The sequence below is a fragment of the Saccopteryx bilineata genome, chromosome 2, assembly GCF_036850765.1.
Source record: "Saccopteryx bilineata isolate mSacBil1 chromosome 2, mSacBil1_pri_phased_curated, whole genome shotgun sequence".
NCBI classification, from domain to species: domain Eukaryota; kingdom Metazoa; phylum Chordata; class Mammalia; order Chiroptera; family Emballonuridae; genus Saccopteryx; species Saccopteryx bilineata.
Window position 1 is genome coordinate 150,429,597 of NC_089491.1, and position 14,217 is coordinate 150,443,813.

The window sequence follows — 14,217 nt, forward strand, 5'->3', positions numbered from 1 at the left end:
CCAGGTGTTGGGGACCACTGTCATGATGAATAAAACTTGAGTTCAATAACTTTATGTAATACTTTTTTTTTTTCAAAATTTGGGCCTCAAAATTAAGATGTGTCTTATACATGGGAGCGTCTTATACATGGGGAAATACAGTATGTGCTTGTTCTTTGAATTCTCCTTTGTTCCATTTTAAAATATCTTACTTGTTCCTTCATTAATGAGCTAAATAAAGTTTTTGATAGGACTACTTTATGAGAGTAATTGATAGAATCAATTGGAGTCCGAAAGAAAGTGTAACAGGCTTTAATGAAAGGAAACCTGCCAGGCTGTCTCGTAAGGGAGAGCAGCCTCGACTACAGTCTTAGGCCACGTTTTAAGGGTTGGGTTAGGGAAGTAGGAAGGGGGGCGGGGCATTTGCTGCCTGGCTGCTGCTATCGCTGGGCGCAGGGGTGCTTTCCACTAATTACAGATGTTTGTACATTTTCAACCATCAGCAGTTCCAACCATCCATAACTTCTCGGAATTGTGACATCAGACATTCCTTTGTGGCTGGTCACCTGCTGCAAGCCCTGAAACAAAACTTGTGCTGGCAGGGTTACAGAAATGAAACCTAAGAGTAATAACTTTACATTTGCAAAAATAAAAAGATATATTTACCTATGTGTCATGTTTAAAGTCTTTAATATATTTGAGCTCTCTCTAGATGTAAGAGACAATATAGGGATCTAACTTTATTTTCTTCAAAAACTAGTCATTTTGCCTGACCAGGTGGTGGCATAGTGGATAGAGCATCAGATGGGAACGTGGAAGACCATGGTTCAAAACCCAGAGGTCGCCAGCTTGAGCGCGGGCTCATCGGGTTTGAGCAAGGCTCACCAGCTTGAGCCCAAGGTCGCTGGCTTGAGCAAGGGGTCACTTGGTCTTCTGTAGCCCCCTGGTCAAGGCACATATGAGAAAGCAATCAATGAACAAGGTGCTACAACAAAGAATTGATGCTTCTCATCTCACTCCTTTCCTGTCTATCCCTCTCTCTGTCTCTCTCTGTCAAACAACAACAAAAAAGAAACGAACAAAAAAAAAGCTAGTCATTTTTTTCTCAACATTCATTGACTAACCTTTTCCCCCCCACTGATTTGAAAGGCTACTTTTCTGGTGTTATTTGGGCCATTTATGTAGGTGTTCTCTATTATCCTCTATTTATTTCCACATTTGTATAAATCTGTTTTAAGTGCTATAGCTTTATAATACATTTTGATAACTTGACAGGTTAATTTGACGTTGTGCTGACTCTTCTGAAGAAAAAGATTGCCCTACCCATGTGGATTAGTCTAAAATTTAAAATAATGTAAGATAAAATGTTGGTATACAAAATAATTGGCCTCATTATTTGGGCCTCATTAGTTCCTTTCAGACTATCCTAACCAGGAAGAGCACTATTCTAAGAAGGTAAGCGAACAGGTCCTCTGAGTTGCAGTTATCAGTAAGTCCATAGTTTATTCCACAGGAGAAGAGGAGAATAGTCCTTACCTAGGCAATTATGTGCAAAGTAGGTCAAAGTGGAACAGTATTAGCAGACATTCATGGAGCCACAGTGGAAGAAATCAGAGCTATCAAAACCACAGCAGTACTGGGGACCTTTTGATTTAGATCAAAACCCTCAGTAGCCTTTTAGATGTATGTATGCACTTTGCAACTGCTTAGGTTTGAAAGTGATAATAATACCCTTTGCCCCTGGAGTTTTGGTCAATTAAGAAATACAAATAGGCCCTGGCCAGTTGGCTCAGTGGTAGAGCGTTGGCCTGGCGTGCAGGGGTCCCAGGTTCGATTTCCAGCCAGGGCACACAGAAGCGCCCATCTGCTTCTCCACCCCTCCCCCTCTCCTTCCTCTCTGTCTCTCTCTTCCCCTCCTGCAGCCGAGGCTCCATTGGAGCAAAGTTGGCCCGGGTGCTGAGGATGGCTCCATGGCCTCTGCCTCAGGTGGTAGAATGGCTCTGGTTGCAACGGAGCGACGCCCTGGAAGGACAGAGCATCGCCCCTTGGTGGGCGTGCCGAGTGGATCCTGGTTGGGCACATGCGGGAGTCTGTCTGACTGTCTCTCCCCATTTCCAGCTTCAGAAAAATACAAAAAAAAGGGGGAAAAATTAAAAAAAAAAAAAACAAATAGGTGGCACATAAGGATAAAGATATCAGTTTTATTGCAAATGAAGCTAGATTGGAATACACAGCTTGGACACCTGTGTCTCAGATTTCCCCCTTGAGGTCCATGTAGGCACCAATGAGCCCTAAAATGGGCTGTTACCTAGGCAGCTCAGGGAGAGTCAGGGCTAGCCTCACATCCAGTCATGCCAGTAAGGCCCAGCTGTTCACGCACTGACACTGTCCGCAGGGGGATCTGGATATCAGACTCTGGCCATCTTGCTGGTCTGATAAAACTTTCCTAAGATTATGGATCGGAACCAGTGATGGACAAGAAAAGGCCAGGCCATGGGAGCTTACCTCTCAGTCGTTCCTGGATAAATAGATATGTGGATGGAATTTTCTACTCTGTGGGTGGCTTTAATGCAGGCAGGGGAAGAGTAGAGTCACCCACAACATCGCACAAAATATGGTATTTGTAAAGAGGAACATGAGCTTAAAAAGAAAACGTTATGTTCAACCTACTCTGATTATGAAGAATGAAGAACTATGTAAGATGTTTCACTGGAAATGCTGAGGTCGCCGGTTTGAAACCCTGGGCTTGCCTGGTCAAGGCACATATGGGAGTTGATGCTTCCTGCTCCTCCCCCCCTTCTCTCTCCTTTCTAAAAAAATGAATAAATAAGAAAAAGAAAAAAAAAAGATGTTTCAGACAAGACAGGTTATTATCAGAAGTATAATTTAAACATCAGCTTCCATGAACTTCCAGAGTTCCAGAACACTGACTGACAAATGTGTGCAGATCTGTCTCCAACAATCCAAATAGTGTGTAAATGCCCCTTCCCCATTAGTACTGCATCCCAAAAGAATGAACACAAAATTCATCAATACTTTTAGTTCATGTTTTTAATGTTTAAAAACTATGTTAATAGAGCAATAATAGAACAGAAGTTCTTACATTTCTTTATTTACACCACATCCTGGGGAGGGGGACCTCTATTTGATTAATCATGAATAGTAAAGTTCTGTGACTTGATTCACTAAAATCATCCCTCTAAAATTCATTTACAAGGTTCTTATATGAATAAAACAGTGGCGTGCTACACATATTAGACTCAGATGAAGCCTGAAATACACTGGACTCCAGAAAGCGGATTACATACCAATGACAAAGATTCAAGTGTTTGGGGGAAAAAAATTACTTAAGACAGTCTATGGTGGCGTCAACATGGAAAATAAAAGGCAAACATGCAATACTTTCAGAAGCTTGATGAAAGGATTTTTTTTTTCCTCCTTTAAATTTGTGCTCCTAGTTAATGTTCAGATTCTTTTCTCCTTACAAAGATCACAAAGTTTGGGAAATGCAGCGATTCAATTTTGAAAAACAAAAAAAAATTCTCCTCCCCAACATCTATTATAAATACTGTGTAGTGGTGTCAGTGTTAACTGCGAAAGAGCATTATGAAGAAACAGTTTGTCATTTTGGATATATCTATTTCTACATGACAATCATTTGGGTCTAAATATTCCTAGGTTGTAGTTCAGATGACTGTCTTATAAATAATTGATCTTAATGTCAGTATAAGAAATCAAACAACTATTTCCCAGATGCTTCTCTTCCTAAACAATTAATGTTTTTAGCCTCCAAGTTTACATGGAGAGAACTATGTTACCTGGGAGAACATGTAAAATTTTCTAATTCCCAAACAAAACCACTAAGATCTATGAAAACTTTTATTCTTGATATGCAGATAGATGCTAGACTTCTATTTTGGTAGGGATCAACAACTGCAAAAATATACAGCCTCCTATTTACAATATATTTACATACAAATGATGTATTTCCTACAATAAGCCTCAGCTGCATAAATACTTCGTTTCAAGAACACAAACTTAAGCCCTTCCTCCAAAAACAAAACAAAACAAAACAAAAAACAAAACCCCAAAAGGAGAATGTCTAAGCCTGTGAATTTTACATATTTTTCAAGAAAGTTTCCTTAGATTTGGTAATATTTTTTGGTTGTTATCCCCCCCCCCCCCAAATTTGTACCTGAAAGCCTTCTATCATAAATCTCTGTATCTTAGAGGAAGTATGTTCTATTGCTATAGGATTCTCAAATCTGCCATCTCTAAGAAATTATTTACTAACCTTGCTAAATCCTGTAGTATCTTCTTTGTTTTGAAAGTGGCTAGAAGTTTACTCTGAACTGAAGTGGGGAATTATATCCTTAAGGCTTATGCCTTTTCTAAGCCTCAAGCCATTTACATTGATAAACTGAGGGAAAGTAATGGCTTTTGCTCTAAGGCATAAAATTAAATGTCTTATCATATTGTAGACCTTCTCTGCACCCCACTGAGCCAGCATTCTGACACAGTGAAACGGAGAGGAGTAATACAGGCGTAGCTCTGTGTTCAGTGCAGACCTTTTCAGGAGAGAACTCACTTTAAAAAGAAGACAGGATTGATCACCACACAAGGAACCCAAACATTCTGCAGAACTTACTCCTGACATGAATTCAGTATTTTCTTGAAGGTTACATTTACAAAGGGATTTTTACTTCTTTTAAAATTTTAGATTAAAAAATTTAAATTCCCCTAAAGAAACACATACACAACAAAACCCAGACAGAAACCCATGAACATGAGCCATCCTCTATACGGGACTAATGGGGAGAACAAAGGAGAGACTAACTGGCTCAGAATGGTATTCCAAACTTAAGGGCATCGAGATCACCTGGATGGCTTGTTAAAACCCCTTTCACTCCGCCAAACCCCATCCCCGCCCCCCTAGCTTCTGACTTCCCTAGGTCTGGGGCGGGGCAGAATTTGAATTCCGACAAGTTCTCAGGCACTGCTGACGCTGATGCTGCTGATGCTGCTGGTCTGGGGGCCACACTTTGAGAAGCACTGGCTTAGAGGCTTGAATCCAACTCCAGAACAAAGTCAGTTCTAGTGTAACCATCTACAGTGTCCTCTGAAATACTGTGGAATCCTACCAGTCCTTTGTCCACCCCAAGCCCCATGACTGTTACCCGTGTGTGGCTTTCTCTACAGGCTGTGCAAATGTAAAAACAAAGAGAGTGGGCAGAGAGCTTTTTCACCCCCATCTGATTACTGAGCAGCAAAACCATGGTCTGTAGCACTAAACCCATTGAGAGTGCAGTTTGCTGGCTCCACTGACTGACATATGGGAGAGGCTGTGCGGCAATGCTCTTTGTGTGTGTGTGTGGTAGGCAGGGAAGGAGATGAACTCTAGGAGCCAAAGGTCCTACAACTAGAAGCACGCAGGCCAAGACAGACCTTCAGAGAAAAGAAGGTATCGATGGAGGAAGGTAGCTGGCAGTTTACAAATCATTGTCCTTCACACTCCTCCTACCATGGGCTTCTCTGGTGGCCCCAGACCCATTCTTTCTCTCCTTTGCTGGAGGCCTACTCAGAGCACTCTGGTCACCTCTAACTGGTGGCAGTCCTATACCCACCATCCAGCAGGTGTGTGTGGCTGCGGGGGGCAATCCAGATTCCACTAACAACAGGAATGACATATTCTTGGCAACTCTGAACAAATACCCCTAGAAACAGTATTATATTTACTGGTTAAGCTCTCTAACAATCTTGATATATTATCCAATTTCAGCTAAACTATGGGTTTGATAATCTTTTCTAGCTGGTCTGGGGCCTAACCATCATGTCTAATCTGGTTTATAACACAAAATACATTCCAGGTTGTGAATAATCAACTGATAGAGTTCTACAATCTGATCAATTGATAAACTGGGGACTGCCTCTGCTTAACAAGACTAAATTTCTTTCCTGTACACACTTTATTACCCCCACCTCCAATAAGTAACATTAAAGAAATTAGGGATTTACAGTATTCTGTATTACAATAACTAGAGAACAGTTCTAAATCCAAGGTATGAAATTGGCACTGTTCACTAGTGTTGAGATCTATCTACCAAAGGAAAATGTGCCGCTCCCAATGGCTAAGGTATAATAATCTTAGTCTACTAATTTAGCAGAAAATCTCCTATAGGACTTGACTGTGTTGTTTAAATTCTACCTAACACCGTGATACATGTGTTTTTGGCTACCAGTTCGCTATTCTGAACAAGAAGATTAAGAGCAGTATACTTTACAGCTAATCCCACACAAATGATGTAATTAATCAGCGATATTTGACAAATTACAGTTGGGTCTATTATATTCAGTCAACAACAAACTTAGATCAACATACAAAGAATATTTTAAAAACCTGTCATAGTACAGACATCAACAATAATGTGCCTCCTCTAAATAAATACATTTTAAACAATAATTATTCCTTGTACTGACACATAAAATCCAGAGATCCAAAAATATCACTGAACATCCTTTTTCCCCCAAGAGTTAATGATAAATTTCTAAGCTGACTTTGGGAGTGTAAAATGAATTGTTATAAACTAATGAGGAAAATATACCTTGGAAACTGAATTATGGATTTTTTTTAAAAATGGAGAGTCATCCCACTATCTGGCTATTTCTTACTTGGTGCAGACAAGCCTCCAAGGGCCAACTGACTTAACTTGTTTTGCTGCTGAAAAGGACAGTGTATTTTACTGGGTTAGGTATTCATATATAGGTAGGTCTTCATATATAAATACCTGAACTCTGCCTAATGCGGATGTAACTCTGGGACATTACTTTAAAAGCTATGACGACCCTACCAAGAAATGCAGGAAATATCCTTTCTTTCTCCCCCAAGAGGATCACGACAAGGAGCTCTGATGTCGGCCTTTCCTATGGGATATTAGTCTGTAAAGGGGAGAGGATGGTTCCATGTCACTCCCAGTGGGTGTGGAGGCCTCTGGGGATGTGAATGAGGGAGGAAATGAACCCAGAACTCGGTGCCTGGAAACTCAGCCAACAGCCTGTGGTTAGATTCTGCTCATCTCAGGGTAAAAAAATCTGTGAACTTATGTGTCTGAAAAATGAAACCAGAACATAGATTAAAACACAAGGCCTGTTTCAAGAGGCTAGTTCACAGAGCACACAGATTTCTTACCATGTAATGTGGACAATCCAACCACAGGTGACAGCTCAGCTAAAGGGGTAATGCGGTTCTGGGTTTCCGTTCCTCATTCCTAAGCTGGTTTGTCCCAAACTCTCTTCTTTCCCAGTCTCAGTGTAGCCTCCTTCCTCGCCCTTTAGGAGAGGGGTTGGGGTCAAAGTATGAGGCAACTCTGTCCTCCTGTGTGGGTTAGTTGGGAGCAGGCAGCAATGTCCCCCCTCCCTTGGCCAGGAGTGAGAAGAAACAGCACAGACACTAAGGTCCTCATCTGGGGGAAGGAAGGAACTCAGTGATTTTGTCACTAGTGCTCCTCAAAGACTATCTCTGAGGGTCTTTCTTTTTCTTTTCTTTCAAGGCTCTGGATGGATTGTTAAAGGAGAAGAAATAGGAATGAGGCTTATTTAAGATACAAAAATGTTATGTTTGTAATAACCTAAATTTATAGATATAAAATAAGTCTTTTAAGGACCCCACCCTAAAGTACCCAATATAAAACAGGAATTACTTAGCCTAGCTTATCCTTGGTTACTACATTATTCTTTGTGCAAGAAGCTGGTGGCCATGAGTAAAAAGCTGCTGGATTTGTAACTGAAGACAACCTTTCCCCCCCTTCAACAGTACAGTGTAGGGTGTAGGGCTGAAGGCTAGCTGCATCAACATACTATTGTCTTCAGCAGTTTGGACAATCTTTTTCAGTATTCTTGTTCCTGAATCTCTAATAAAGGTGTCATGGGATTCCCCCAGTAGAAATTGATTCAGATCAGAGTAATTTTGACACAAGTTGACAAGAGAGAAAAAAACCCTTCATTTGCTAGATTACCCAATATACTTGAACATATTTACCAAGGTAAGGATCACCTCCACCCCCTTCCCAGCTGAGAACACTTCACCAGAGCACATGTGTGCGTGGAGTGGGACGGAGCACCAGTGAGGCCACTGGACTGCCGGAGCTCAGCTGCCGGGGGTCGGAGCCACCTCAAATATCGGGCAGCGCTGGTCCAGCAATGGCACGCACCCTGTGACTCTCACACGGTTATTCCTGTGTGCTATGTTAACCAAAATAGGCAAATTATTTACAAAATCACTTTTTTTCTCTGTAAAGCAAAATAAATATGTACAATTCAGATTCTTTTTCTTCTAAAAAGGTACAGATAGTGTGAGCTGAACATCAGTAGGAAAATTATTTCAGAATCTGGTTCTATAATAAATAAACATGATTGATGATCATGTTTTCAAAGTTCTAAGAGACCATGAAGTCACAGAAAAACTGGAGAGTTGAAAGACAATTGGCTGTGGAAAGTATTAAGAAATACGACTGCATGACTAATGAAGAAAAATAAAATCCATGAACCTTAATGTGATCCCAAATCTTGGAGGGACACAAACCATTCTAGAAACAGGTCTCAGTTTTGCTACCAAGGTGTTATTCCATTTTAAGTATCTTGTAAATTTCTGTTTGCTTCTGTAAACTTGTGGAAGAAGTGATGAAGATTGCTGACGGGTGGGGACGTGACTGAGAAGCAGACGGGACAGGCTCCTTTGCTCGGCTGGTCTCAGTGGCCTTCATTGCTACTGGATGAACAGGCCCAGTCGTAGATGACCAATGGAATGCTCACCAGGGAAAACAACACCCCCAGGGCCAAGAAGAGGGCAGCCTGGATGAAGAGAAAGGCCTGGGTTATTTTCTGTGAGGCAGACATTGCCCACACACACGTGGGGGAATAAATAGAAATGCTTTCCCTCTCCTTTGGTGTCTCCTTGTATTCAGAGTTGGTTATAACTGTTGCTGAACTGTAAGAATCCTTGGGAACCTGTGTGTGAATTGGATTCTCCAAGGATGGGAAAGTAAGAACTCCGGGGGAGGGTGTGTGTGTGTGGCAAAAGTAGCTTTACAGTTGTTCATATGGAAAATAACACAATAAATAATAGATGATAATACAAATATAAACTGTTCCATGTACTCACAATTGGAACTACATACAGAGCTGTCCTCTACCTTCTGTGTTTTAACTTTACGGTCACCTCAGTGTGAGTCTGTTCTACAGCTGAGATTACAACTTAAAAAAAAAAAAAGACTGGCTTTGGAAAGCATACAGGTCATTTCATTACTCTTTATCAACCAACCTCAGCTATCGCCAGCAGGCAAACATTTCTGTTTGAAAAGCGAAAAACAGATATAAAAGCAAAGTAAATTTGATCAAGTGAGATAGGAAATGGGTATCAAAAACTAAGTTACTTTAGTAGCAATTATGGATGGTGCCAGGTGGGACACCTGACATATCAGGGGGACCACTTTGTAGAGTATCTGACTATCTACGCCAGGGGTCGGGAATCTTTTTGGCTGAGAGAGCCATGAACGCCACATATTTTAAAATGTAATTCTGTGAGAGCCATACAACGACCCGCCCGGAGGACAGCTGTGATTGGCTGCAGCCACCTGCAACCATGAACATGAGCGGTAGGAAATGAATGGATTGTAATACATGAGAATGTTTTATATTTTTAACGTTATTATTTTTTTTTATTAAAGATTTGTCTGCGAGCCAGATGCACCCATCAAAAGAGCCACATCTAGCTCACGAGCCATAGGTTCCCGACCCCTGGTCTAAGCACTATGCTGTCCACCTGAAATTAATTCAAATCATATTAAGCGTAAAAAAAAGAAAACAACTGAGTTACTTCAAGGATTGATGAAGGCCACAGGTAGACAGGTTATTAAATCCAGAATCTGGAGAACACAAGATTACAAATCGTTTGGCCTTGAGACTACCCAGTGAGAGCTCTGTGGGGAGGATGAAGCATCCTGAGAGCTGAGGGGCTGGGCTGGAGCCTGGAGGGCAGAACTAAGGGAAGCAGAGGAGGCCAATGGTGGGTTGAGAAGGTTGCACACCGGCTAGGCATCATGGGTCTGGTCTGACTTCCAGTGGGTCCTCAAACGGATAGGAGTCCTTCTCTAATGCTATTCAGTAGTTCCTACTATCAGTTTTATTACGGGAGTGGGGTTGGTGAACCCCAGAGAATTCATGGGCAATAGGCCCCTGCCATTTCTGGATTTTAGTCTATTTTACCGCTGTCCCAGAGTGACTGCTCCTTCCTCTCTGTCCTGGTGAAGAACTCCTGGTAAGGGTTAGAAGAATTTGGGATTTATGGCCTCAAGGAAAACCCTGTCAGGGTAGTAGATGTTCTACCAGCCTCAATACCGGGGTCCTTGGGTCACGACACAGTTCCATTCCTATGACAGTGATGTAACCCTAAATTGAAACACACGCTAGCCTAACACAAACGGAACACTTGCGCATTTAACAGTCCAAATGGCGTAGGTTAGGGTCCTGGGGGAAGCTAACTCCTGCATTCATAGGCAGCGTTACTGCGTATTCTTCCGCTGCATGCAACCAAACTATATAGTGTGCCCACATAATCCCTAAGTACAATGTTAACAGCATAAACTGAAACACTCATGTCTCAAATTTTTTAAAAAGTTTTTATGGGAGTGAGTATGGTAAACTTGAAACATTGTATGTCAAGACTGTTGTAATGGAGGACCCGTACACTACTTCTCCTGAATGCACAAGGACTGGGGTCCCCAAACTACGGCTCCCTGAGGCCATTTATCCGGCCCCCACCGCACTTCCAGAAGAGGCACCTCTTTCATTGGTGGTCAGTGAGAGGAGCATAGTTTCCATTGAAATACTGGTCAGTTTGTTGATTTAAATTTACTTGTTCTTTATTTTAAATATTGTATTTGTTCCCATTTTGTTTTTTTACTTTAAAATAAGATATGTGCAGTGTGCATAGGGATTTGTTCATAGTTTTTTTTATAGTCTGGCCCTCCAACGGTCTGAGGGACAGTGAACTGGCCCCCTGTGTAAAAAGTTTGGGGACCCCTGCACAAGGACAATCCCTCCTGCCTGTGTCTCCTATCCGCTCTACTGACTGAGGTAATACGTGCAGCTGGTATGCTTACACTCTCTGGGAGGGCAGCTTAGAGGCCTGCTCCGAGGCCAAACAAAAGGGTGCTCCAGAAGGTACTCATGCAGCAGCCACTTCACCCCTGCTTCCTTCACTGTCTCCAAGTGCACTACCTTGAAGATGCCCTTGAACTTCACCAGACCTGGAAACAAGAATCCCAATATAGAAGGGTAGCTTCTGAATCCAGGTCTGTTGCTGCTAAGCATTTCTGTCAAATCATAAAAAGACTCTTAAAGCTAACTCAGCCATTTAAGTTAAGGCATCACATGCCCCCTGAGCTGTAGCAAGGAGTTATACGACTAGGAATTGTACAGAAACAGCAGACTGCATAAAATCTCTGAGTCCCTCTCCACTACATTTTGTTGCTAAAGATCAGAAATCACCTCAGAGACAAAGGAAGATAACCATCCATTCATTCTCCTGGTCAGCCCTGCCCGTGCTCAGAGCAAAGGCGAAGGCACAGTAAGAGTACCTGGAAAGACATTTGGAGGAAATAGAGAGGGTTTTGATGAGATTTTAAATCTCCCAAGGGGAAAACTTCAGGACTGCTGCCTCCCTTCCCCTTTGAGGCTGCTAGAAGTACTATTAGATGGTAGAGATGGACTATTTATCTGATAAATTTAAACAAAAACCTAATCGGGCAAATTAGGGTGGCTGGCATAAGACATACCCAAATTCTTTGAGTTCCTTTATCTCCATCCTGGTTTGTGATTTTTAAATAAAGAGATGAAGGAAGAATGAAAATAAGCATATTGGCAGATGTAACTCCTGTAAAATAAGACAAAGAATAGTTTGAAGTCATTGTGGGGAAATTTTAGCTTCCTAAATAGCGGCTGTAGAATAAGTGTAAGATCACAAAGCCGTACCTACGACTCCAAAAATATCCTTCATGGAGGGTATGAAGATCACCAACAAGTTGATAATAACCAAGAGTATGATGGTAACAGAGATATGACGACATAGATTAAACTTTGTTTTCTTAGACAGTTCAAATAAAGATGAGCGAACCTGTGGGAAAAGAAACAGGAATGCTGTCAGGGCCAGCAGCATGCCGACCCTGCCTGCTCTCAGCAGAAACCTATGTGTCAGTGCACGGGGACTTGTGAAATGTTTTGTCATTTATATAGGTAGCTTAACAGCTTGGGAAGCAGGGGGCTTGATTTAAGATGGATAAGTGTTTTTATTTATGAATAGATTTTTGTTTTTTTTAGGGAAGATGATTTCTGTTTTTGTTTTATCTATGGCTAAGCAGTCTCTTCTGGTCCTTCTTCATTTGCTCATTGTGTATGATAAAGCTTCAGACATTCTATCTGCATTTCTCTAATAAAAAATCCATTCCATCAGAGTCTACCCTATCTCACCGATCCCATTTTCTTTGTTTTGTTTTGTTTCGAGGAGAAAGACTGAGAGAGATGAGAAGCATCAACTTGTAGTTGCGTCATGTTAGTTGTTCATTGAATACTTCTCATATGTACCTGTGTGTGTGTGTGTGTGTGGGGGGGGGGCTCCAGCTGAGCCAGTGATCCCTTGCTCAAGCTAGTGACCTTGGGAGCATGATGATGATCCTGCGCTCAAGCCGGCAACCTCGGGATTTTGAATCTGGGATCTCAGTGTCCCAGGTCAACACTTTATCTACTGCACTACCACTGGTCAGGCCCCACTTTCTTTCTAAAGAGTCTCAGCTGCACCTTGGGATCCTTCCCTGATGCAGTTTCAATGGCAGAGGAAAGCTCCCTGCAACAGGCGTTCTGTAAAGCGGGCTCCTGAAGACAGAAGGAAAGGCGGCACCTCAGCATTCTCAGATGGCATGGAGGCTTTACTTACCGTGAAAAATAACACTGGCACTGTGAGGATGACAGCAAAAATAACAGCCAGCCGCACCGTTAGGATGAGAGTGTCATCTTTACTCTTGTACTTGTGAAGGAGGTCTGATTGCACAGTATCTAAAATGAGGAAAAATAGGGTATTCAAGAGAAACAAAGCACACCACTAAATGACAGTATTTCTGAACTACAAAGAATTTTTAAACTTTAGGGCAAGGAAAGCAAAGACCTAGGCTGGCAATCAAAACAATTCATAGAGTTGAAAGAGAGTCCCCTGTGTGAGACCTGCTTCGCTTGTCCATTTTACCTTTAATTAAAAAGAATTTCTGAGCCCTGGCCGGTTGGCTCAGCGGTAGAGCGTCGGCCTAGCATGCGGAGGACCCGGGTTCGACTCCCGGCCAGGGCACACAGGAGAAGCGCCCATTTGCTTCTCCACCCCTCCGCCTCACCTTCCTCTCTGTCTCTCTCTTCCCCTCCCGCAGCCAGGGCTCCATTGGAGCAAAGATGGCCCGGGCGCTGGGGATGGCTCTGTGGCCTCTGCCTCAGGCGCTAGAGTGGCTCTGGTCGCAACATGACGACGCCCAGGATGGGCAGAGCATCGCCCCCTGGTAGGCAGAGCGTCGCCCCATGGTGGGCGTGCCGGGTGGATCCCGGTCGGGCGCATGCGGGAGTCTGTCTGACTGTCTCTCCCTGTTTCCAGCTTCAGAAAAGTGCAAAAAAAAAATTAAATAAAAAAAAAAAAAAAAAAAAGAGAATTTCTGGCCCTGGCCAGTTGGCTCAGCGGTAGAGCATCGGCCTGCCGTGCGGGGAACCCGGGTTCGATTCCCGGCCGGGCACATAGGAGAAGCGCCCATTTGCTTCTCCACCCCCCCTCCTTTCCTTCCTCTCTGTCTCTCTCTTCCCCTCCCGCAGCCAAGGCTCCATTGGAGCAAAGATGACCCGGGCGCTGGGGATGGCTCCTTGGCCTCTGCCCCAGGCGCTCGAGTGGCTCTGGTCGCGGCAGAGCGAAGCCCCGGAGGGGCAGAGCATCGCCCCCTGGTGGGCAGAGCTTTGCCCCTGGTGGGCGTGCCGGGTGGATCCCGGTCCGGCGCATGCGGGAGTCTGTCTGACTGTCTCTCCCCGTTTCCAGCTTCAGAAAATAAATAAATAAATAAATAAATAAATAAATAAATAAATAAATAAATAAATAAAAAGAATTTCTGGTTATCACTAGAAGGAGCTACAAAGAGTGGGCATGCTTAATTTATACAAAAT

The 14,217-nt window shown here is 42.8% G+C and overlaps 1 protein-coding gene across 2 annotated transcripts in view; it reads right to left on the reverse strand.

Annotated features, from left to right (window-relative positions):
- Nucleotides 1–3,012: 3,012 nt before the first annotated feature.
- Nucleotides 3,013–14,217, reverse strand: part of SLC38A1 (solute carrier family 38 member 1) — an 81,543-nt gene continuing 70,338 nt past the window's right edge. For both annotated transcript variants that reach the window (XM_066258177.1, XM_066258178.1), the window contains 4 exons: nt 12,965–13,083; nt 12,007–12,148; nt 11,811–11,908; nt 3,013–8,826 (listed from right to left, as the gene is read on the reverse strand). In XM_066258177.1, coding sequence (XP_066114274.1) covers nt 8,725–8,826; nt 11,811–11,908; nt 12,007–12,148; nt 12,965–13,083 — 461 coding nt within the window. In that variant the 3' untranslated portion in view covers nt 3,013–8,724. The remainder of the gene's footprint in view (nt 8,827–11,810; nt 11,909–12,006; nt 12,149–12,964; nt 13,084–14,217) is intronic.